This window comes from Tursiops truncatus, chromosome 14, assembly GCF_011762595.2.
Source record: "Tursiops truncatus isolate mTurTru1 chromosome 14, mTurTru1.mat.Y, whole genome shotgun sequence".
Classification (NCBI taxonomy): domain Eukaryota; kingdom Metazoa; phylum Chordata; class Mammalia; order Artiodactyla; family Delphinidae; genus Tursiops; species Tursiops truncatus.
The window spans coordinates 31,842,604-31,869,505 of record NC_047047.1 but is presented as its reverse complement, the minus strand read 5'-3'; the positions used below and the strand labels follow the sequence as shown (position 1 = coordinate 31,869,505).

The window sequence follows — 26,902 nt, the reverse complement described above, 5'->3', positions numbered from 1 at the left end:
CTTAAAATCATACATAATAAAATGGAATACACTCAAATTGTTTTTACCTCTAATAAACACTTAAAAGAATTGTTCACTTAAGAATCTCCAGTTTAAGAGAAGGTAGAATTGGACTTTCACAAACCAATAATTTGGCTAATGACTTTCTGCAACTGCATGACATTTTTCATTTAACTTTATTTTTCTTAATGAAATGAGAAAATATAAAGAAATGCAAGCTATAACCTTCTTTGCAATAAATAACACTAGGCCACTATATTTGATCTTAATAACATTTATTTCTCTCACGAAGAAGCTACTTTAAAAAAAAAAAATTTGAATTTTGAGAAGCCGAAGGTGAAAAAAGGAGTGAACTAACTATAAGTGTTCTTCCACTTCAAAAATCGTCTGACATCTGAGCCAGAAGTCTTTCTGCATCTATCAGTGACCACCTCTTCATGTGTCATAGAAAGAGTTCAACATGTGTTACAAAATCCATTACATTTTAAGACCATTTCCAATATCTGCTACCATAAATCAAGAAATCCATTTATTCAAGGTTACTTATGGAGAATTAGTCACACAGAAAATTTTAACAACTTCATTTTCAAAAATTAAAGTATTTTACTGTACTTGGCATTCCTATACATAATGATATGAATTCAAAGACTGAAAGCATTAAGGTATATAATTAAAATTCATGGGCTTAGACATAAAAAAATTCGTTTAATATTTAGAATTCTCTGTAGCAAATACTGCAGAAAAATAAATCAGAATATAAACACAATGTAATCTCCTTTGGATTTCTCCTCTGCTTAAGTGGCATTAAATAACATACAAAGTTGTTCCAAAATACTTCTATGTAATTGCTATAGCCTCAGAAACATACAATAAAAAACTCTGAAAACATGAGGCCAAGAGAACTGTGGGCACTATGCATAAGGAACAAAAACTCGTGAATTCCCCCATTCCTAAGGATTTCTAAAAACTACCTTCCTCATTTCAAGAGAAAATTTACTCAAAAGAGAAAAATAAAAAACAGGTCAGCTACACAACACTTACAGCTTTACTGATAGGGTACAGCCATTATGTCAAAATTCAGCCATCAATATACAACCTCATTTCCCATCTAAAGTTAATGAGAATATATTTTACTTTAAATGGGACATAGTGGCAAAGTACCAAGAATTAAAGAATAACCTTAAAAGTCTTAATTTCATACTTTAAATATCACAAAAAGCAGTAATTCCCAAAATCATGAAAGCATAATGAAATAACTTCACAGAAAAAATGGACATTTAAGTCATTTCTTTCTTTCCTAATATTATATAGTGAAAACAGATGTATTTAAAACTTCAGCATACTTCATAAAATCATTATTCATCGAAAATACACAAATGTTTGCAAAGAACATTTAACTTAAATTTCATAGTTGCTTATAAAATGGCACTTGCAAAATTGACCTATATAAGGAAATAAGAGTCTTGTCAAGAGACAGTAAACTATAAATATAAAATATACCACAATGTTAAAAAAACCACATAATGTTCTATAGGAAAATCAATAAGGATAACTTAATCTTTCTGGGGGAAAAGTATTTAGCATTACAAATTTAAAATGCAAATTTTACACACGAATTCAATATGGAATACATTTAAACCTTACAATGGCACATAATCATCATCTATTTTGTGGAAAACAATAAAAATTATGTACTTTTTGAATATGTGTACATCAAAACCAAAAGGTTAACTTTTACTTTTTCCTTTATTGGCAATTTTGGATGCATTTTTAGGTTTTGGTTCCCATAGGGCATTTTTTACAAATCTTGAAGCCGCAGCCCTGTCTAGCTTGCCAGCCTTTTTCTTGTCTGTTATTTCCTTGACTCTGTTCATGTATACTCTGATTCTCTCCTTAAAGACAAAAAAAGAAGAAAGGCAACAGATTTACTAAGCTGCTCACCACTGAGTTCTATTATACTATACCTCAGTTCAATTCAACAGCTTTGTATTTATTGCTTATTGAGCGGCGCTAATAAGTGCAAAGCGAATAGGATAAACACATTCCATGTGCTCCTGGAGTTCACAGTCTGAGGGGAATACAGATATCGAAAAAGTCAGAAGTGTTCTGAGTGTTTCAAAAGAGGAAGATCTAGACACTACAGAGATAAACATTTAATTGTTTATATGTGGTTATACTAAATTTTTAAATTTAGCATTCACCTAAATCCACATACTAACTCTCTTGTATCTGAAGTCTATAATCTAAAATAGAGCTTTCAGGATTTCCCTGGTGGTCCAGTGGGTAAGACTCTGCACTCCCAATGCAGGGGGCCCGGGTTCAATCACTGGTCAGGGAACTAGATCCCACATGCATGCCACAACTAAGAGTTTGCAAGCCACAACTAAGAAGCCCACATGCCACAACTAAGAAAGCTGCATGCCACAACTAAGATCCCACATGCTGCAACTAAGACCTGGCGCAGCCTAAATAAATAAATAATTAATTAATTAAAATAAAGCTTTCACATACTTTCAACATACAAACTAAACTCTCCAGAAATTTTTCTAAACAGGAAATGGCTAAGGCGTATTTAACTATTTATTTTTTTGTGTTACCTTCATGTCACAATTAAAATAAGTATAATGAAAATACAAGATCTTTTTATCCAATGTCATAGTTCTGACTGAAAAGCACATGATATTTTCTAATGAAATATACAGTTCTAATCAGATTTTACAAGGTGAGAAACATACTAGGTTGCTGTACCACTTTGAATCTTCTGAGACCACTAATCAGAATAAAGGGCTATTCTATACTTCAGTTGGAGAAATAAAGGCGTGAGAGCTATAAAACAGCAGAGTAAATGATTGATCACTGCTTAAAAGTTTCATTAAAGTAATCAAAATAGTTATATAAACATACACAGAAAAATGCAGAACCTTAGAATTTTTTAATTTTAAGAAACTGACAACCCTGTTCAAAACCCTCTCATGGCTCCCTATTTCTCTGAGTAAAAGCCAAAGTCCTCACAACACACACCCAACCCAGCCCTGCCCAGAATGATCCTCCCTCACAAACCCACATGGCCAGCCCTCTCTTCCTTCCAGTCTCCTCAAATGTTGACCTTGTTAATAAGTGCTGCCTTTACTATTGAAAATGGCAATCCTACCCAAGCACTCCAATGCCCCTTACTCTGTGCTATTTTTTTCTTTTTTCCCACAACGTAACTTTCTAACATACTATATATTCATATGTATTTATTATTTGTTGTTTGTTTATGTTGTTTGTTTCCCTCCACTAGATAGTCTGGCACCTGCCACAAAGGCAGAGATATTTATTGGCTTTATTCACTGAGGAAGTATCTCACTTGGAAATAATGCCTGGCTTCCAGTGGGCATTCAAATATTTGTCAAATGAATAAACTATTTTCAATGCCCTTCTCCATTCATGATAGATATGGCAAATAGGCTTCCTCTCACTACTAACTCTGTGATCAATTAGTGACATCTGTCACAAGGTCAGAAAAGGGGAATAGGTTTATGGATGCTTTTCATTTATCAACCCTTGTCCAAAATATAAATGTACTCCTCCATAAAGTGGATTCTGAGGGAAAAAGAAGGCAGATGATTTTATCTTTTTCCAGTGACAGAATTAAGTATTACAGTACTCCAAATAACTTTGTGTTTAAGAGAAGAGGAATTTTATAAATGTAAGGTCCATATTAGAAAGGTGAAAGCAGATGATACAATGCATACTTCTTAAGATTTAAAGCCAGTATCACTTGTCAAATCAAGCTCTATGGATCATACTGCTTTATATTTTTGCTTTAAGTATCTTTCACAATTTCTGTATTTAAAAATAAATTTACTTTTCCCCCAAGAAATTTAAAAGAAGAAATGTCTTAGTCTACACATTTAAAAATTGAAGACGGCAGATCTGGTTTACTCATTTTTTTAAATAAATGACCAAGTGCTTTACTAAGTTATAAAAAAAATACATAACCACCATAAAACTTTAGAACAATAATACAGTGTCAAGTGTACTTCACATATATATTTACCTTATATTTTATAAACACAAAGAATAAATTTATTAATATTCTTATTCATAAAGCCAAGTCAAGAAGGTAACCATAAGTTTGATTTCTAAATTTTTTTCTTTCAAATTGAATGATTTGATTTAATTTTTGAAGTCAGCAAAAACTCCAAGATACCAGACCTTATATAATATACTATACTTATACATCTAAATGGAATACAAAGACAAACCTAGAAGATTTATTACAGGTTGTAAATATGTCACTAATGCAGAATTACTGGACAGTACACATACAACTGGTGCCAAAAAAGCTTTTAGCTTTGTTGCCGAAGTGGATTCTTTACTGCTGAGAAAATGAATTAATGGAAGAATTGAAACGGTGGAGGAGAAACTTTCCCGTCTTGGCTAGTAAATCAACTAGAATATACTTTTAAGAATTGCATAAGAGTTTAAAAAAAAAAAACAGGCAGTTGTAGAGATGAACAGGATTTCAAGAATTTATAGGAAAAATAATATAGCACTTATAAATAATTACTAGAATCGTGACATTTTCCCATCCACAGATTTATATAATATATGGAACACCCTTCTCTGACAAAGGTGAGAGAAAGAAAAACTAAAGGCACGATGAAATCTGGCTCACTTTCGTAATTTCATCCCTAAATAATTCTGTTCTCCACAATTAGTGTGATAAAGGTACTGCGATTTTACCTTTAGAAACACTACAACAGACATTACACGTAAAATAAAAAGAAATCGATCCACTGCAATCTTACCAATTCCTGCTTTACTGGATGTTCCTTAGGATTAACTCCCTGCGTTGCCAAATAAACTACAAGAGAAAGATTTCATGGAATAAAATGCATATATATTAATTAAGAGCATTAATTAAAGAAACTCCAGTTACAAAAAGGAAACGTCACACAAATTATTAACTAAATCTTAAATTATTCAACCTCTTTGTAATATTAAATGTATGTGTGGCTCATGGGCATCTGGTATTCTGATTTAAAAAGAAATAAATATCTGACTATTAAAATTGCCATAAAGTATAACTGCTAGCATTTTAAAAAATAAGTCACCTTTGACATGGTAAATAATTTGCTTTCTAATTAACGCTAAAGTAATATACATACCCCAAAACATTGAATTCAATGTGTAAGCAGAAACTAAATCCACTTTTGCTTGTTCAAGTGGGTCCAACTATTAAAAAAGAGGGAGAGAGAGAAAGAAAAAGAAAAAAGAAATTAAAACTTTGAGCACCATCACATATTTTAAACTTTCACCAAGTACAATGTATCAAAGAAATGTTTTTTTCACTTCCTATAATCCAATAATCAAACCAAATAATCTGGAAATAATTTGCAAAAAGAAAAGTTTTGTTAACCAGTGATTTTTGCCCACAAATTTTCACTTCAGCGTACCATCTTTAAGTTAAACAAGGAATGTGTATAATCCAAAATAAAAAAAAATTCTTTTGAATTATTTTAATTTCAGGATTTACAATCTGGGCTTTGTATGTCAAAAGTAATTCATCAATATAAACATTGTACATGATGCATTTATGTATAAGAAGCAGGCTAAAATGCTTAGGCAATACCAAAGACAGAAGAAACATAATGAGATTTGTTTTAGACTGTCAAAGTCAATTTACTCTTTTTGTCCTATAGGGTTTCCAGAAACCCTGATAACATCATTGTAATACTTAAAAGGTCAAAGGTAGAGTCTGTCAAAAAGAATGCTGGGAGAGCTTTTTTTTATTCGAAACCAAGTCAAAATAAAAATATAGTTAGGAGGTATTTCCTAAGCTTGGAGTTTGTTATATTTTCCCCTTAAAGATATCCAAACACTTAAAAATTGAAATAAAGGGGGAAAGGGGCATATTTCATGTATCTGTTTCTTCTTCTATGTGTTTCATAACATAGCACTCGGTTTTATGAATACATTTTTAGAAATTACTTAAAATACCTTCTGCAACAACTCATTTCTAGAAACAGACATCATGGTCTTCAGCATCTCATCCACAGCACCAATGGAATTCTCAAATGTTGATAAATATTCATGAATTTCTACTGGATAGTCTTCATTAATTTCTTCGCCTGCCATTATGTTCAACTGGGAAAAAATTAAATTCTTAGTTCATACTGGAGACAGAGAATGCTCTCTAGGTTACAAAAAAAAATTAATAGGTCATATCATATGTTTCAAAAGTGCTAAAAGAGTTAAAACCTGAAGTTAATTAAACAAATCTTCTTAGAATATAATTCTGGAGCAACCACGTTTAAACTTCCCCTCTTCTTAGGCTGCTGGGGAGTGGGGGTGGGCTGCCAGGATAGGACCCACCCAAGTTCATTAATGCTACACATATCAATCCCTCAATCCCTCGATGCTTTTTGAGAACTAAAGAGATACGACTACCAAACATGTTATATCAATAATAAAAATCCTACATTTTAAAAACTTTCTGTTGAAGTTAAAGACCAAGCAAAGCAATGAAAGTGTGATAAATATACACTACCCCCTAATGCTTGCTGAAAAAAATAAGCAAAGCTCTTTTTTTAAAAAACATACATATTAGCACTTGTAAATTTAGATGTTGATCTAGCAGCATGGTATATTAAACCAAAAAATTAGAAATCTTAGATCTGAAATATTTTATGATTATTTATCACTAAAATTACTTTTCAAGCCTATATTTATATTTATATATATTCCTTAAGCTTAAAATATTAATAAGAAATTGAAGAGTCAATAGATCACATAAAGTCTGTAAGCAGAAAAGATGAAACATGGGAGAAATAAACTATATGGTTTTCATTTAGGCTACAGCATACCTTGACGGCCCATTCTTTAAAATTCACATTTACATCATAATATTTAATAGCTATATGAGGAAAAGAAAAGTCCACATCAATGTATTTAATATGGTATCTAAGATCAAACTTCAGAAGCAATTCCAAGCCACTGTACCATCCTTAGGTTTTATTAGCTGAAAATACCTCTTTCATTACACAGCTAAGGAGAACATCAAGAATGTGCAAAATAACAAACAGCATAGCCAAATTGAAGTAAAGGGACTCGGGCTTTCCACCTTGCCTGATCACTGACTTTGTTACCTTAGATAAATCACTGAATCTCTCTGGGCCCCAAATATCTCATCCATTAAATAAGGCATTTGGTCTAATGATCTCTAAAGTCCCTTATAATTCTAAATGTTATGACTGTCATTTAAGTTTTAAAAGTACTACTTGAATATTTAGTCACAATATATCCACATTTCTATTCAACAAATACAGTCCACTGAGACATCTGGTTTCATTTAAAATTTTAGAAAAGTGAAGTCCAGGGGTCTATTACTACTCACACTGTAAAGTTATTATCCAACTACTGTGCAAACAGCAATTAAACAAAGGACTATGAGAAAAGAAAACCACACAGGAAAGAACTGTGACTTCCTATTTCAAAAAGTTAACTGAAAATACGGATTTGCCTCTCATTCCTCCCAGAAAAATCTCTCCAAAATGACAGAAGAAACACAAAAATAAGTCCACAGTAATGCTGGAAACCAAGAAGGGCACATATCCATCAGCCGACCTCAACAGCAGAAATTTTTCTAAGCTAAAGAGCAAATGGGATTAGACTGATAGGGAACAGAACCAAGGAGCCTGCAATCCCTTACAAACAAAAGAGAAGGAGAATCTAGGAATAAACCCAAGATGAAGGACAGTAAGAGGTGAACCATGCGGGCTGAAAGCTGCTAAACAAATCTCCCAATCTGTGAAAGGACAGCTCCAGCATCTACTGCCCAGATAAAGGTATTAGTACAGGGACAGACACAAATGTAGAGAAGACTTGATATTTCTTTTCTTTACATAAAATTTTAAACCAATAAATTTGAAAAATCTGGATGATAAGAATGAGGTGCTAGGAAAAAAAATTACCAAAACTAACCTAAAAAGAAGTACATAAAACAAATAGATCATTACACAGACAAAAAAAAAAAAAAAAAAAACACACTTTAAAGAAGTCAAAGATCTACGCTCCAAAAGGCTTCCAAGTCTAGAAAATATTATAGGTAATTTCTTCCAAACCTTTAAGAAACAGTTAATTTTTATGGTATTTAACTGTTTAAGAACATAGAAGGAGATGGAAAACTTAGATACCTATTACCCAACATACACAAAAATAAACTCCAGATGAATTTAAAAGATAAATGTATAAATGTATTAAAAGATTATATACATTATATAAAATGTGTATATAATCCAAATGAAACCCAAATGCTATAAAAGGAAATGGCTGACAGACTTAAATACATAAAAACTGAAAAAACATCTATATGGTAAAAGTATACCATAAGCAAAGTTAAATGCAAGAAACAGCATGGGAGAAAATATGTGCCAAAATACAACAAAGGATTAGTCAGATTATATAAAGAGTTCCTACAAAGCATAAAACAGATTAAAATAATGAAGATCTCACCCATCAGATTGGCAATAATTTTAAAGACTGGCAAAGTTTGACGTTAGCAAGGGTATACACTGGAGGTGGAATATAAATTGGTACAGATTTCTTAAATGCACACACCCTTTGACTCAGGATATCCTCTTCAGAAAGTAGCCTACAGAAATCCTTGTATACATGCATATAAGTTTATTAAAATGGACTCTTCAGACCCTTCTCTTAAAGTGGGGACTTTGCCCGACATCAATTTTTCTCTCTGCTGGATCATCGCCCATAAGCTTGAAACATTTTATTCCTCCATCTTAGATAAGAAACAAAAGAAACACCTTGACTTCATATCCCCCTCCAGCTTAAGCCCCATTTTCTATCTCCCTTTTAGAACAAACTCCTCAAAAGGGTTGCTAATATTGAATACTAGAGTTCCAGTTCCTCTCCTTCCATTCTTTCTTGAATCTACTACAATCAGACCCCCTATTTCTCACTCAAAATTGTTCTTGTCAAGGTCACCCACTCAGCCACATTGTCCAATCCAATGGTCAATTCTCAGTTCTCATCGTTTGACATAGCTGGCTCAGTCTGTCTGGTTTCTAGGGCAGCACATTTCCTTGGTTTCTCTCTTACCTCACAGGTTGCTTTCTTGGTCTTCTTTGCTGCATTCTTTTCATATCCTCAAGCCTCTTAACCTTGACGTGCCCAAGGGCTGTCCTTGAATCTCTTCTCTAATTTACTCTCTAGGTGAGCTCTGGGTTTAAACTATATTAATAAACTGATGACTCCCAGGTTTGCATCTCCAGCCCTGACCTCGCCACTGAACTCCAAATTTAATGTCCAACCACTTACTCAGTACCTTGGTTGGCTGTTAATATATTCTCAAATGTAATGTGCCCAAAGCCCAATTCCTAATCTTGCTTACTTTATCTTGTAATAACCTATAATGGAAAAGAATCTGAAAAAGTATATGTATGTATGTATGTATGCATGTATGTATGTGTGTGGATATACAGTAAGTCCCCTACATATGAACGAGTTCAGTTCCGAGAGTGCGTTCGTAAGTCCGATTTGTTCGTAAGTCCAACAAAGTTATCCTAGGTACCCAACTAACACAATCAGCTACATAATACTGTACTGTAATAGGTTTATAATACTTCTCACACAAATAATACATAAAAAACAAACAAATACAAAAAATAAAGAAAACATTTTTAATCTTACAGTACAGTACCTTGAAAAGTACAGTAGTACAGTACAACAGCTGGCATACAGGGGCTGGCATCGAATGAACAGGCAGGAAATAAACATACCATACTACTGTACTCTATACAGTACTATACAGTAAAGTACACAAAAGGATAACCACTTGTAGAGGATGCATGCAAGTGACAATGTACGCCAGACACTTGAACTAACTTACATGATTGGACACGTGAATGTACATTCGCATCTTTGAAAGTGCACAACTTGAAGGTTCGTATGTAGGGGACTTACTGTGTGTGTGTGTGTATACACACACACACACACACACACACACACACACACACACACATATATAACCAAATCACTTTGCTATACACCTGAAACTAACACAATACTGTAAATCAACTATACTTCAATAAAAGAAAAGAGTCTAATCTTGCCTACTACAGTCCTCCCCATCTCATTTCATGGCAACTCCACCTTTTCGATTGCTCAGACCTAAAATTACAGAATAGTCCTTGACTCCTCTCTCACCCTATCTTTAAAACATATTCACATCCTACCACCTCTACTGCTACCACCCTAGTCCGAGCCAGTCCGAGCCATCATTGTGTCTTGCCTGTGTTGTTGCCATAGCCTCCTAAACGGCTTCCCTGTTTCCATTCCAATAATTTATTATCAAGAAAGTGATCATCTCAAATCTAAGTCAGATTCTACCATGCCTCTGCTTGGAAACCTTCAAAGGCTTGCCGCCTCACTCACGAAGAGACAAAGTCTTTATAGTGGCCGAAAAAACCCTGACTCTCTGCTGCCTCCTCTGTGACCTCATCTTCTCCCACTCTGCCCCTGGCTCACTCCATTCCAGCCATACTGGCCTCACTGCTCTTCTTCTTATTGGGTATGCCCCTATCTCAGAGCCTTTAGACTTCTCTCCTTCCTAGAATGTTTCTCCCCCACCAATGGCTTCAAAGCTCATGACTTCACCTCTGCCAGATCTCTACTCAAATGTTATCTATTGGTAAAGCTTTCCTGACCATCCTATTTTAAAATGCATACCCCTCTTCTCATTCCCAGCACTTCCTATCTCCTTCTTCACCCTTCAGGCCTCAAAAGCATCTGACATATTTCATTTATTGTCTGTCTACCTCCAAAAGAAGGTAACTACATGAAAACAGGCAGTTTTGTTCACTACCACTGCCCAGCAGTCGATAAACATTTGTTGAATGAAGACATTATAACCAAATACTGGGAATAATCTAAATAGTCATCAATAGGGGAACAGTTAAATGAATTATACCTTATCCATCCAAAAGAGTGAAAATAAAGAAGTAAATCCTTATGTAGTAATACACGATAAGTGGTGAAAAAAAGTCATAGAACATAGTATATAACACGTAATGTGTCTAAGAGATGCCATTTATTTAAAAAAAATTGTATATGTAGATATGTAGAAAAAGGTCTGGAAGGAGACATACAAAAATAGACATTCTTTCTGAGAAGGGATAGGAAATGCGAATGGGATCAAAGCAGACTCATGTTTTTAGCTCTTCATTCTTTGTTGTTTAAATTTCGTTATTTCAAAAAGCATGTATTAAAATTGTAATAAAAAGAAACAATCATTAAATTTAAATAAAGGCATATTTTAATAAAGTATTTTGGCTTTTAACAAATACTGCAAGTATAAAAAACACAAAAAAGCCTTTATTTAAATGTGAATTTTTTCATTCGATTTTTCTATTGGAAAATATTTCCCCTCTCAAAATCATGATAGGGATTTTTCCTGCAATTATTCCTTGTCCCTAAGCCCCAGTAAACAAGTAGCTATTTATTGTTAAAATGGGTTACGGTGAACACTGAAAGCAAGGCAGTAAGTAAGAATAATGACTCTCATTAAATCTGAACTGAACCACTTGCCTTTTTCCTAACTAAAAAATAAAGGCAAGGTAGACTGAAAAATAAAGGTGCTTCTATTATCAGAAATTCCCCCCAATTCAAATGATTTCTCCTAACATTCCGTACAGATAGTTCCTGAGTGTTTGTTCCTTCCACAGGAAGGACTGCAAGGAGGGAGCTGCAGAAGCCGCCCTCTGGTCCCCTTTGTTACTCAGATGCCAGGATGAAGCAGTGAATGGATGGTTACCAGCAGCCACAGCCAACATCTGAACCCCACTGCCTGTGAGCCAGGCACTACTCTAAGCAGCCACACACATTCATTTACTCCTCACAGACAACAAACAGACCCACAGTGAGTTTCCGTAACTTGCCCGAGACTGTATGTGGTAAATGTCCAAAGAAGAGAAAGAAGAGAACTCACCCCCCTCTGCCCTTCACTTGCTGCCTGGTTCTACAGGGACTCCCCACCCCTCCACCTACTCCTTCTAAAGCGCAGGCTGCAAGTGGAGAAGGTGCCTCTCTTCATCCCTCAGGAAGGTCTGGCTGAAACTCAGGGGCAGAGGGGAGAAACCCTGCCCAGCAATCCCTACAGGACGTTACTGCCATCCCTTCCCTCCTCTCGTTGGTGATGAGAGCCACAGTGCCGACAGGAGAAAAGGAGGGGCACACGACATCATCCCCTACCTCCTCCCCTCCATTCTCTGCTTCAGGGAGCTCAGTGCAGCCTGGAACCTGGAAGTCGCCCCTCATCGCTTCCTCAGGCCCCAGTCCCATCAGTTCTGTCAATACGGCCTCCTTAATCTCCTTAGCCACAAGCTTTCCCCCATTCTCACTAACTAGATCATTTCAAGAGCCTTGGAGTAGTCTCCCTACTGTCAATTTTTCTCCACTCTCAATGTTAGGATGTTACAAAACATAACTTTTCCATAAAGATAGTCTGGTCATGGTACACCCCTGCTTAAAATCCTGCAATAGTTTCCCGCCACCTTGAAGGTAAACTCCAAACCCCTTATGTGGACATGAGGCCCTTTACGATGTGGCCCTTGCTTGCCTGACTAGCCTCATCTTTCATTGCTCCCCTCTTCCAATCCTATAGCTGTAGCCACCACGGCAGTTTTCCAGATGTTCTATGCCCATTCAGCCTAACCTTTCGCCTGTGTGGCTCTCTATACGTGAACCATCCTTCCCACTTCACTTTGTTCAAACCCTGCTTACGTTTGGAGGTAAGATCAGGTTTCCCTTTAGTGCACAGGACTTCTCTGAGTGCCACCCTCCCATTCCCTCTGTCTGGATAAGCACAGCTACAGGTTCTCATGTCACCTAAAACACTATCTGGTGACATGTGTTGATTTACTTAACCTTGACTACAAGCTCCCTGAGGGGGTGGTGTCATCAATATGTCACCGCCATGCTGATGTGTCACCAGTGGCTGACACACAGAATGACTTTATGTCTCAACTTGCCCAAGAGAGTCCCCATGTATGTCTATTGTTTCAGCTTGCCAACTGCTCAGCTCCCCATTTCTCTTTCAGAAGTCCCAGTTTGAGCAATAAATTATAGGGTTACCCTAACAAACGTAGGTTCTCTGACCCTTGCCACCACTCCTCACCCCACTTTGTTAGAGAACATGAGAGCCTAGAGAGTGGCTCCTGGTACCAGCTGGGGTTCAACCAGAGCAGCGGAACCAGTAGGAGGTATTCTGAAGAGATGTACTGCAAGAAACTGGTTTATGCAATTGTGGAGGAATCTGCAGGGCAGGTAAGCAAGAACGAACATGCTGGAACTCTTGGCTGCAAGCTGAAACTGCTGTCCACGGGTGGAACTTCTTTTTCATCAGGGAAGCTTCAGCTCTGCTTCTAAAGTTTTCTAATTAATTGGATCAAGCCCACCCAGATTATCTAGAATAATAAAAGTCAACTGTTTGTGTATTTCGATTATATCTACAAACACCTTCAGAGCAATAGCTAGTTTGGTGTTGGACTGAATGGGGGCTGCACATCAAAAAGACCATCACACTCCTTTAAGCCTCCAGAACTACGGCCAGGAAACGTATATTCCTGGCATCACAAATTGTTGCTCTGACAGCATTTTTCCACAATAGACATGTTATTGATGACTGTCAGGTTCCCAAGTAATAAAACTAGAGTTCAAATTCCAGTTAACAAATGTGGAAGAAATCATAACCTTTAAAACAAAAAAGAAAATCACCATTTTGCAACCCCTAGTGAAATTACAGATTCACGTAATGTTCACCGACAGATAAAAGGGGAGGAGTGAGACTGCCCGCGCACCGCAATGAAGACCCAACGCAGCCAAAAATAAATTTATTAAAAAAAACATCTATATTCTTTAGCTCTATTTTATTCAAAGAACTATATGAATGGATTGCCTTCCCTACACCTAAATTTTCTAGCCACCATAAGGCCACTTTCTCCCTATTCTCATGGTACAAAAGCCTTTCTAGCCTCGTGCTCTCTAGAAACTCCTCCTAGAGTTGTTGTGAGGACTCCCTGCCACCAACATGTTTGGCCTGCTTAACTCGGCTCCCTCATCAACAATGCTTTCTCAAGGAAGCATTCCCTCTTGCCTCACAATGAGTCACATCCACTAGTTACACAGTCTCACAGCACCAAGTATTTCTCCATATCATTGTCGTAATTTTATATTTCTGTGATTATTTGAATAGTGTCCATCATCCACACTGGACTGTAAGCACCGTGCAGGACAAGTCTTTGCTCATATACACTCCAAATATCAGGGTAGCATGTCATAGATGCTAAATAAATATCTACTAAAGAAATGATTCCTCAGTGCCTGGCACGTAGTCAATGCTGAGTAAATGTGGAGTATGTGCTAGGAAGAGAGTAGGGATAAATAAAGCAACTGTCAGACAACCGAGAAAGGACCCATTTGAAGGTGGGTAGCATTAATTTGGGTCTTTTGTGAATTTCTTTAGCAGGGTTCAGTAGGCCTGGAGCAAGAATGGTAATCCAGAATGAGGAACTGACTAATGGATACAAAGGGAAGGACTTGCAAAAGCATCTTGAAGACAGCTGACTGGGAGGTATGGCTTTGAAGGGAGAGAAGTAAGGCTTTTTCCTCTGCTTGCAATACCCCCTCCCCCCACTCCTCCCCTGTCTTCTGGGCCTAGTAAAACCTATTAATCCTTTAAAACACACATCAAATAACCTCTCTTCTATAAAGGCTTCCATATCTCCCAAACAAAAGTAGTCTCTTCTTCCTCTTTGCTCCCAAGGTTCTCCAGACCGTTATCACTTATCCATTAATACTCCTTCTCATGTATCTTGATAAATCCAAAAATGTCAGTCCTCATTTATCTATCTGATCCATAACCAGCGCCCAAGAATAGTGAACACATTACTTCACCCTGAATTCCACAACACTATACTCTCAAAACTGTCCTTGTCCCCCGATGGCTGTTCTTTCTGTCTACTTTGTTGGGTCTTCATCTCCCCAAACCTATAAAGGCTAAGATGCCTAAAGACTCACGTCTTGTACTGCTTTCCTGTTTACATTCACTCCTTTGGCGATTGTCTCCGGTCTCACGATTTTAAATACCATGTGACTCCCAAATGTTCTTTTCCAGCAATGACCTCCCCTCTGAACTCCAGACTTGGTAGACTCAATTGCCTACTCAACATCTCCACTTGCATGACTAACAGAGATCTCAAACTTAACACATCATAATGAACTCCCAATTCTCCCTCACAAACCTGCTCCTCCCATAGTTTTCCACTTCTCAGTTAATGGCAATTAACCATTCTAGTTGCCCAAGCCCAAAACCTTGACAGTTCTCTTACAACCCACATTCAATCCATAAGCAAATCTGTTAGCTTTACCTACAAAATACATCCAAAATTGAACTGCTACTCACCACAGTCTTTCCAGCTGTGAAGCTGCTATCACCTCATCTGAATTATTACACCTTCCTAATTAGTCTCCTGGCTTTGCCCTACCCCTCTCTCCAACAACTTGCTCTTAACACAGCAGGCAGAGTGATCCTATTAAAAACCTAAACCAGATCATGTCACTCCTCTGTTCAAAACCTTCCACTGGTTATTTACCCACTGTATCTCCAAATGATTAACATAAAGTCTTGCCACGTACTTAATAACTATTTGTTCACTAACTAAAAACAATGAAAGTAAACTGGAACCAAATTTTGGAGAATCTCAATATCAGATTAGGATAGTGACCATGGGGATCCAAAAGAAAATATATAATAATGTACATTCCAGGGCTGTTTCCATTCCTATACTAAGTAGAGTTACATACAATTATGAACTAAGCCAGGGACAAATCCAAAATATATATAATTTGGGGAGAAAACTAGAAAGACATCCGCAAATGTTGCATCAGAATTCTATTAACGTAATGACCTTTTTGCACTGCATTACCTTAGAAAATGATAGTGAAATGTATATACAACAATCTCTCCATAAATATTGTTGTCTTTGGCAGATAGTCTACACTAGTGCAGCCTGTAACTCTCCTTCATACTTAGAGTAAAATCACGGAGAAAAGATAGAGATGCTGGCCTCTAAAAGCAAATTTATCCCGAAGTCTCATAGTAGAAAAAGATATAAATTACAAAGAGGTTGCTCAAGATCGAGATGAATAATTAAATCAGATTACAATGAAATTACTTCAATTGTTAATTCTAAAGTTTAATTCGAAGTGTTTTCAAAATTATTGATGTGAAGCAGTAAAATTACCTTCCAAAACTATGGAATTTGCTTATGACAATATTCTCATCTCCTCTCAGGTGTACTGTGCAGGTTAAATAAATAATATAGGTAAAGTTCTTAGAACAGTGCCTGGCTCAGGACTCAATACATTAACTAGTAATACTAGTTATTATCTTACTAAAGTGAAAATGATCAAACACCCCAACCCAGTGGGGACTATTTAGAGCCATATTTTAAGGGTCAACTGTTTGGAAACAGTCGCTAACTGAGATAAAACACATAAAGAGCCATTTGAAAATTTTAAGACTGTTATGAAAAATTATATCACCTCTGAACTCCAATACATACAACACAGCTATCTGAAGACAGCTATAACATCTTTTGACTCAGAACCGTTCTAATTATTTTGAAAAAACATTGTTCACACAATCATTATTTTCTTTCAACAAAACAGTGAGCTCTATCATTTTCCATCAATCACAAACAGTTCACGGAATTTCAATAGGAATTATTTGGTTATTTTCTAATCCAAAGTCAACATTCGGTTAAGTCTCGGGTCAGTCTACTATAGACAGTCCAAAAAGATTAATAAGTGTTTACTTAGGATTAATAAACATCTCATTGGGACAGATACATCTTTATCAAGCCAAAACTGTTGCAGTCAACAAACAGCAAGACACAAAAGATACTTTCAAACAGAAGTTTCAGTCACACTAAACTTTCCTGGGCCGTAAAGAAAAACCACTTTTTTGAGATTCCATTAGATTTCACCTCAAAGTCGAAATTAGCCTACCATCTCGGGTGGGCTAATGTTGCAGTGGCAGGCAGTGCGTGATCATGTATGTGAATGATAACGGATGACAGGGGAAAGCTACTCCCCTACATCTGCCACTTAGGCCTTCCTCCCTCAACCAGGTTTGAAGGCAGCTGAAAATTAACAGTGAAGTCACGTGCTCTTAATTTCTCCGCCCTCCAATACTTGAGAGGCGGAGCTAAGAAGCGAGGAAAAAGCGAAAGGCCGGACCCAAAGACGTGGAGGGCCAAGGTAGGCCGAAGCCAGCAAGCAGCCACAGGAAAGCGGAAGTGGGGGATCTTGCCACGACGCTACCCCAACGCTCGCATTCGCGGAAGGCTACGCAGCCCAGTCCCCCTCCCCACAGTCAGCCGGAGGGTGACAGGGCGCTTCCAGGAGAAGCGAACCTAAAAGCACGAGAAATTCCAACCCCAGCTCTGAATAATACCTCGCGGGCCTTCCACTCCTGTCTCCCAGAAAGCAGTCGGCGGCGGTGACGTCAGCAGCGCGCCGGCTCTGCCCGCGACGCGAGCGGCGCTCTCCGGTGACCTCACGCTGCTCGTCCCGCCCCTTCGCTCCTTTCCCTTCCGCCTCCAAAGGCCATGCTCCAACCGTGCCGCAGGCCGAAGGTGTAGGAGGGGTTGGGGCGGGGCGCCGGCACCTTTTCAAGATTTGCATTTGGCCAACGCCCACCGGATTAGAAATTGAGCATATTTATCCAGAAAAAAAAAATGTTAGTTACTAAAGCTTTGTGCTGGTTTTTACGTTCGCTGAAACTCGTTGCAGGGCCCAGGTTCTCTCCCATTGTCCGCCTCAAAATTAGCCTCCAAAGCAGCTTCCTGAGTTATCTGTGGTGAAAGTTTGGGTTCTTTGTTTTTCCAACCCATCGCTACGAAATTATTTTGTAAAATACAATCAAAATGAATTGCTTGAAAGATGGATTAAAAGGCAAAAGAGAAGCCTAGATTTCTAATTATTTCAAAAAACATAAAACTGCACTGCAATAAATGAAATCAGAACAAACATAAGAGGAAAAAAAGACAAAGATTGCATATTGCTACTTGAACGATTAGGCATCGTTTTTACATTCCTGACTTTATTCCACAATCGTAATTTAACGAAAAGTTATGCATGAAATAGCGATTCCATATATTAAATGCCTACAAAAGCACTTTGAACAAACACCGTGTGTGTCAATACTAAAGTATTTTAAGTGGCAAATGAGCTTTCTTCTGGTTTCTTCTTCTAGTCTACTGGGATTAAAGATAAGGCTTCTGGTTGAGGGTGGTGAGTATCTAAACTGTTTCTCTGTTTTGTTTTTACACTCAGTAGAGAAACAGAGTTAAGTTGATGGGAATGGGAGAAGAGTTTTCAAAGAAATTTCTGCAAGCTAAGAATATCCATTTTTAACTTTTATCTAAAATAAAACAGGGACTTCCCTGGTGGTCCAGTGGCTAAGGCTCCATGCTCCCAGTGCAGGGGGCCAGTGTTCGATCCCTGGTCAGGGAACTAGATCCCACATGCCACAACTAAGAGTTCATATGCTGCAACCAAGGAGCCAACTAAAGATCCCAGGGTGCCACAACGAAGACCTGACGCAGCTAAATAAATAAATAAATATTTTTAAAAAGTAAAATAAAACAAATAATGACGTTTTCAAAATTCATCTTCAATCCTTCGTCAATTGCCATTTCCAACAACTTATCCTTTAAAGTTATCTTTAAGATTAAATTATCTCTTGATGAAAGAAATAGATTCCAGATTTTATACATAGTTAGAGTCACCTCAAAATATCGCAAGTTGCAATGTGGTTCTACTACATATGACTACTACACAATCCACACAACTTGGGACTCACAGTGTGAGTTCAACAACATCCAAACTAATCTTATACCCTACTCAAGAAAACCAGTTCACAGACCTTAGTTGTTGGAGTGATGCCAAATTGTCATAAAAGGTTTTAAATGATTATTCTCAATTTCTGCATTCATCTCATTGTGGACAGGTAATAAGAAATAGTTCGGAGATGGGCGCCAGTCCAGAGATCACATTTTCAGTAGCACAATCCTTGAGAGTTGGGTGCATAACCTTACCAGGAAGACTGTTGAGATCTGGGAAGACTGAAACACCCAGAATAACTCAGAACCTGACAGTTCATCCAGCACCAAAGTGATAATGAGGCTTCAAGGCAAATTGTCAGACCTGTGTCATTTAGGTCATCAGGAAGCAAACACTGAAATGGAGTTAGTAGTACAAGAGGTTTGAGGTGTGGGGGAAGCAGAGATGTCTCTGAAAGATAAAGACGTAGGAAGCAGGATTGAGCAGAAAGCCTCAGACCGTGATGGACATCTGACAGGGTCTCACCACCCCAACAGTGAGTTCCAGAGCAAAGACTGCCCCTTAAAGGAGACCACATTGGGCAGAAATGGCCAGGAACTGGCACCCACCTCTATATTCAGTCATTAGCAAGAGCATGGCTTCAGCTTAAAAACGGAAGTAGAGCCTAAAGATGCTGCCAGGTGGCGGCTCTCAGTCAACTGCACTTCTACTACAGAATGGTAAATTCTTTCTTAAAGGGAGATCTGCGGGGCACATTGCCTGAACTGCTGTACACCTAACCATCAACACCACAGTAGCACCACAATCCCATGATTTGTTCAACAAATATTTACTGAGTCCCTATTAAATACCAGACTCTATTCTATGTCTTATAAGTAGAGCAGTGACAAAATGTCCTTCCTTGTTATGGAGCTTACATTCAAATTTACAGCTGGGAATACCTCCCCCTCTTCTTTTCCTCCCCTTTCTTCCACTTTACTTTCCTCTTCTTTTCCTTCACCGAACTTTTTTCTCCTATAATTACTGATTTCAACATTTAAAACTTCCAGATGTATGCTTGAGTATTGCTACCAGAGAATGCTCAGATGGTGAGATTTTCTATCTTGAAACCAAGGGTAGGAGTTTTTAGAGGATGAGGAATTGATGCCATCACCATCTCTACTGTTTGCCTAAATAACTTCAATAAATAAGCCACTTCCTCTTTTTTGCCTTGTCTTTCTTCTTTCCTTCCTTCACCCCTGCCCACCACCCCGTGTCAAGGAGTACTTGACTGATTTGAAACATTCTGGTGGGATGCGAATATTTAAATAGATTGTCAGCTCATGAGTCATTCTAAAAGCACAGAAAAATGATATTTGTTCCAATACTGTCTTAGCCCCTTCAGGCTGCTATAACAAAATACTACAGACTGGGTGACTTATAAACAACAGACACCTATTTCTTACAGCTATAGAGGATGGAAGTCCAAGATCAAGGTGCCAATATGGTCAGGTGAGGGTTCTCTCCTTGTTGCAAACTTCCAACTTCTTTTTTTTTTCTGAATTTTATTTTATTTATTTTTTTATTCAACAGGGTCTTATTTGTTATCCATTTTATACATATTAGTGTATACATGTCAATCCCAATCTCCCAATTCATCCCACCACCACCAACACCCATGCTTTCCCCCCTTGGTGTCCATACGTTTGTTTTCTACATGTGTCTCTATTTCTGCCTTGCCAACCAGTTCATCTGTACCAGTTTTCTAGGTTCCACATATATGTGATATTTGTTTTTCTCTTTCTGACTTACTTCACTCTGTATGACAGTCTCTAGATCCATCCACATCTCTACAAATGACCCAATTTCGTTCCTTCTTATGGCTGAAAAATATTCCATTGTATATATGTACCATATCTTCTTTAACCGTTCGTCTGTCGATGAGCATTTAGGTTGCTTCCATGATGTGGCTATTGTAAATAGTGCTGCAGTGAACACTGGGGTGCATGTGTCTTTTTGAATTATGGTTTTCACTGGGTATATGCCCAGTAGTGGGATTGCTGGGCCATATGGGAATTCTATATTTAGTTTTTTAAGGAACCTCCATACTGTTCTCCACAGTGGCTGTATCAATTTACATTCATTCCCACCAGCAGTGCAAGAGGGTTCCCTTTTCTCCACACCCTCTCCAGCATTTGTTGTTTGTAGATCTTCTGATGATGCCCATTCTAACTGGTGTGAGGTGATACCTCGTAGTTTTGATTTGCATTTCTCTAATAATTAGTGATGTTGAGCAGCTTTTCATGTGCCTCTTGGCCATCTGTATGTCTTCTTTGGAGAAATGTCTATTTAGGTCTTCTGCCCATTTTTTGATTGGGTTGTTTGTTTTTTTAATAATGAGCTGCATGACCTATTTATATATTTTGGAGATTAATCCTTTGTCTGTTGATTCGTTTGCAAATATTTTCTCCCAATATTTTGTCAGTTGGATGTGTTTTACCAAGTCATTATGACAACCTCATGTGGCCAGCGAGAGAGCCAGTTGTGAGGGTGAAATGCAAGTGTTTCCAGCTGCTCCTCACTAAGTGTTAATAGCTCCCTTAAACGTACCATGATGGGGAGTTTCTTCATGTCCCATCATCAGTGTTTAATCCTCTCTTTTGTTTGGGGATTTTGCCCCAGCAGGTCCTCTGAGGATTCAGGAATTCTAATGCTCTATTTCCCAATATTCCCTAGTTCCTCTCTCTCACCCCTTCAAAGGAAGAGTATCTGGAAAAGCTTCCACTGCAGTCAGTGGCCTTGATTCCCAGGACCACTGAGAAGCCAGGGACATTTATTTATTTATTTATTTTTGCGGTACGCGGGCCTCTCACTGTTGTGGCCTCTCCTGTTGCGGAGCACAGGCTCCGGACGCGCAGGCTCAGCGGCCATGACTCACGGGCCCAGCTGCTCCGTGGCATGTGGGATCTTCCCTGACCGGGGCGCGAACCCGTGTCCCCTGCATCGGCAGGCGGACTCTCAACCACTATGCCACCAGGGAAGCCCAAGCCAGGGACATTTTTAATGGAACTCCACAACTGCCTTCTGAAGGCTCTGGAGCAGCATGAATTCATCTGGACAGCAGAGACACATTTAAAGAAATGCCAAAGTGTTTTATTTCTTCACGAATGATATCTTTACCATTTCAGTGAACATGTTTTTCATTAGTCTTTGCTTCGTAGGGCAACATTGGTTCAGTTCTCACAACTGAAATTCACCCAACTGCATGATGAGTACATGGAGATTCATCATACTATACTTTTTAATATAAGCAACAGAAAAATACAGTTTCAGGTAGTTTCCAATATAAGTTCTTTTTTTAAATTAATAATTACATAATTAAATCGAAATGTGATTTTTAAGGAGAAAAAAAATAAGGGAATGATGTAAGTTCCTTCTGAACTTAAACGATGTGTTTGCCATCTAGCAAGTATTTGGATTGGAAAACTTTTGTCACCTTTCACATTTGATAGTTGCTCTATCTTAGCCCCAGCATCACACTCGCTACTCAGGATTCATCACTGTTCTTCAAGGGGCAGGAGGAGACATTTTCTGTAGAATAGACTGCTTGATTTTGCCCCATATTCTCCACCCATTCAGATGGGGGCCATGTTGGAAGTGTCAGTACTTAAAGCACTAATTGGAAACAGAAAATATAAACACCTGTTTCAGAAGCATAATTTAGAAGCCACGACTCCTCACACTGCTTCTAGTTCCCTGTCTCTGAGCTGCCAGTCCTTGAAGCTTATTAAACTACATAAAGTACCTACCAGCAGGCAACCAGAATCTTACGCATGGACTTGCATCCAGCCCTCACATAACCTTTAAGGGCCTTATTCATGGCATCTCATTTATTGAGCACCTACTATATGCAAAGTCTTCTGTTATAAGACTCCATGTGGTAAGAGACATGGAGATGATTTGCCCTCCTCTCTCCTCCTCTGAAGTTCCCAAAACAAGTTGATGTGTCTACTTTGGGGCCACCCTTGAATCTTTGTCACTAGGAGACCTTCAGCAACATATCTGGTTTTTCTTGGTGGTTCTGTAGAATTCCCACCTCTTAGAACTTTAGTGTCCAAGTCTTGCAAGTGGTTGTTTAAAAGACCTAATCATTTCATTTCTACTTAAGAACTAAAAGTAACCTAGCTGGTTATTAACCCCAAACTGCTGAAACAATGGCTGTATTAAATAACCCCATTAATAGAATATCATGCTGCATTTCAATATACTAAAACAACAAGAACAACAAAAAACCTGTTTTATTTGGACTTGAAGGTCTACTGTAAAAAAAAAATCTCAAGAAGAAAATTAATTGGACCATTGACCAGGTTATGCATTCTCATGTGTTCTTACGTGTGCGTAAGAAATCCTTCAACTTCTGTTAAAAAAATTAAAGTAAGTTCCTCATTGCGATGCAGTTTTGATACTAACTATGCAGAGTTAGATCAAATTTTAGCTAAGGACACAGTAAGCAGACTCCCCTCACCTCAGACACCAGCCCAATCTCCTGGGTTCTTTGGCCACTGCATTTCTGACAAACTGGCCACAAATTTGGAGGTTTCCACTACCCCCTCAGCCTCAATAATTCACTAAAATAAACTGACAGAAGTCAGGAAAGTGTTATGATTTCAGTTTTATTATAAAGGATCCAAATCAGGACCAGCCCAATGAAGAGACATATAGGGCAAGATCTGAGAGGCTCTCAAACACAAACCCTCCGTGTCCTCAGAACAGGTCACCTTCCCAGCACATCAGTGAGTATAACCAACAAGGAAGCTCACCTGAGTTCCAGGTGTCCAAAGTTTTTTATCGGGGCTTGATTACATAGACACGAATGATTGAATCACTGGCCACATGACTGAACTCAATCTCCAGTTCTCCTCCCATATGGCACTGATAGGGCCTGGCTCAAAGCCCCAACCCTCTAATCACATGGTTGACCTTTCCAGCCTAGCCAACCTCCATCCTGAAACTATCCAGGTGCCCACCATGAGTCACCTCATGAGCATAAACTCAGATGGGGTCTGAGGGGTTCACCAAGAACAGCAAAGACTCTCCTCCCACTTGGGAAATTCCAATAATTTAGAGGCTCTCTCCCAGTAACCAGAGACAAAAGCCAGCCAAATTCTTTGTTACATAGCACTAATAACAACTAATAAATAGTTCAAATAGTACTTGGAACCCAAGTTTCAAGCAAGGCTGGAACTGTGTACTGAAACTCTCTTCTGTTGACTTCGTATGACTACTTTTAGCAACAGTGATAGGACAACAATCCCAAGACCTGGCCTGGTGAATTAACTCATGATGAGAAAGTACTTTTGGCTCCTAAAGTGAATGGAAAAATGGGTATGCTGCTAACTATAATCGTGGTTCAGTAACTGGGCTAATTTAGATGGGAAGGTTGGGTTATCCACCAGTTTCCACGGGAGGATGAATTTAGAGGAAAACTTCTGGAGAGGCAAAGCTCACACATCCCATAACTTGGGCTTGGGGAATAACCAAGTGAAGACTGCTGGTCAATACAAGGGTCCTCAATATAATGGGAATTTGGAGTGTCCATGCCTGGAACTCAAGCCCCAGAAGCCCTTATCAAGCCAATTATCTTAGAGGATTATAAATCACAACGACTATTTGAAGAAGTGTTGAGTCCTTTCCCTAAGAAAGGCTGGGACGCTACAGGCAAAAGGAACTTGGAAGGTGAAAAAATTATCCAGACAAACTCAAAAACTTGTTTATGCTAACAAAATAAACTAAAACACGGAAACAATTATCCTGATGCAAAAGAGACTGAAAATGTTTGAGCAGAGACATTTGTAGTAATTTGCACTATTTTGGACTTGCTCTATGCCATGACTTCTGCTAAATGGAAAATAAATAGCTCTCTGTGGAGAGGACCCTGCTTTTTTGGTAAATCTTCTGTAAAACCCCTGTCCCTAGAATGAAATATTCGCATCTGGATACAAGAGATAATGAGCTTGAAAATCCAAATTTCCAAAATTGGCTTAATCTCAACAATATAATTAATGTCCCACATTCAGAAATTAAGTACTTAATATAAAAGAAGCGTAGGGTGTTACGACGTTCTATTGCTTGTTTTCTTTGTTTTACAGGGTGGGTAGTAGAAATTTCTCATTTTCATTAGCAACCGCTCTTGATGTGTTTCTTTCATTCCAAATGGGAGAGGAATCTCTGTTTTTATGTCTTATGCCAATAGCATATTTTTCCTTTCATATTAAATAATAAATGATATCTCACTACCTTATTATTATCATTCCCTCAACCGCCTGTTAGCCTCACTGAGCAAAAAGCTTGAAGAAATCAAGTCACACTGAATCTCTTCCCTTGGCAGCCGACACACAATGGCCCTGGGGGAGCTTCCCCAGGCCTAGAAGTATAATGTGCAGATCAACAGTAAGGAATTTGATCTGCGTTCAGATCTTGCACTTCTTTTGTAAATTCGTCAGCTAGATTTCCAGTTCTTAAGGACACTGACCTCTTTTCTCCTTCTCTAATTTCTTTTTCAGTGCCTGGAACATTACTATAACCCTGTCTAGTCGTTGATTAGCTAGTTGGTATTAAGTTCATCTTTTTACCGATTACATAAAGAAAAGCCTAGGAAATGTGTAAACTGGTTAGTATAAAGAAAGAAATCTGACATCGTTTTCCTCTCAATGAACAAAAACACAGTGGAAATGTTATACTAACAAAGTTATTAGCAGGAAGAAGCACATCTATATTTTGAAGGAAAAAAAATGCTCTGTTCAGTCGGTACATCTAAATGTAATGTGTATAGAATTTCAGGAAAAAATATGTAGCTATATTAGGTCATGGCATTTGGGTGAATTTTTTATTCTATTTTCCAATAGAATTATTCTTTTCTGTGAAATTTTTATATTATGCTGAAATTAAGAAATACAAAGAAAAATCCAGACAGATACAGTTTTGTCCATTAAAAATGTCTTAACTCTTTAATTAGAAAATTTTAGAATAAAGTATTCCATTTAAAAATAAATGGACGGGGCTTCCCTGGTGGCGCAGTGGTTAAGAATACTCCTGCCAATGTAGGGGACACGGGTTCGAGTCCTGGTCTGGGAAGATCCCACATGCCGTGGAGCAACTAAGCCCGTGTGCCATAACTACTGAGCCTGCGCTCTAGAGCCCGCGTGCCACAACTACTGAAGCCCGCACGCCTAGAGCTCGTGCTCCACAACAAGAGAAGCCACCGCTATGAGAAGCTCAGGCACCCCAACGAAGAGTAGCCCCCACTTGCCGCAACTAGAGAAAGCCCGCGCGCAGCAATGAAGACCTAACGCAGCCAAAAATTTTAAAAATAAATAAATTTTAGAAAAATAAATAAATAAATGGATGGGGAAAAAGTCAGCCTTTAGAAACTTTACGCTCTGAAAAGGGAAGAAAATTATATTAATAAAAGTAATTTTTACCTTTGGTTTATTGGTAGCATTTATGGCTATGACAGCTTCAGAAGTCTCAAAAATAGACTTTGTAAAGGCAACTGCGGCTACAGCCACACTATTTTAGATAAAGTAACCTTTCTAAATAGGTAATATTTACTTTAAGGCCTTAACGTAAATCAGTGAGTGAACAGTTTAGCTGAATATTGAGTACATATGTTTGTCTTTTCTCTGTTTAAATGTCTGCCTCAAACCAAATCAATTCAATTATGCTTACCCTGTAGAACTTGGCCTAGATCAAGATAACATGATAGACAAGAAAGACAGGCAAAGATTCCAGACTTATGGCCTAAGGAAGAGAGGAATTTGTTGAGATGACCATGTTCATGAGGCCAAGTCCTACACCTCTATATTAATTTGTGAACAACTGTTATACATTGACTTGTGTCCCCCACCCCAAAAGATGTTACAATCCTAACCCCCAGTACCTATGAAAGTGACCTTATTTGATAATAGGATCTTTGCAGATGATCAAGCAAATATGAGATCATTAGGGTGGG

At 38.0% G+C, this 26,902-nt stretch overlaps 1 protein-coding gene across 2 annotated transcripts; it reads right to left on the bottom strand.

Annotated features, from left to right (window-relative positions):
- Positions 1-258: 258 nt before the first annotated feature.
- Positions 259-17,635, bottom strand: C1D (C1D nuclear receptor corepressor). 2 transcript variants are annotated; one of them, XM_004313776.4, is made up of 5 exons: positions 17,522-17,635; positions 5,989-6,135; positions 5,157-5,223; positions 4,797-4,852; positions 259-1,892 (listed from the first exon to the last, which is right to left on the bottom strand). In XM_004313776.4, exons 2-5 carry the CDS (start codon positions 6,124-6,126, stop codon positions 1,728-1,730), a joined length of 426 nt encoding a protein of 141 aa, XP_004313824.1. In that variant the 5' UTR covers positions 6,127-6,135; positions 17,522-17,635; the 3' UTR covers positions 259-1,727. The 2 variants fall into 2 exon arrangements, with proteins under 2 accessions (XP_004313824.1, XP_019798755.1); XM_019943196.3 differs by lacking the exon at positions 17,522-17,635 and adding an exon at positions 9,106-9,665.
- Between the last annotated feature and the right edge of the window lie 9,267 nt (positions 17,636-26,902).

What these genes read in the sequence shown, in the direction of transcription:
- C1D (XM_004313776.4), bottom strand. Translation starts at nt 6,126, where the DNA reads ATGGCAGGCGAAGAAATTAATGAAGACTATCCAGTAGAAATTCATGAA. An exon ending in GAAATGAGTTGTTGCAGAAG is followed by an intron (nt 5,224 to 5,988) that starts GTATTTTAAGTA and finishes CTTTTTTAATAG; the next exon opens with TTGGACCCACTTGAACAAGC. An exon ending in ATTGAATTCAATGTTTTGGG is followed by an intron (nt 4,853 to 5,156) that starts GTATGTATATTA and finishes TTTCTCTTGTAG; the next exon opens with TTTATTTGGCAACGCAGGGA.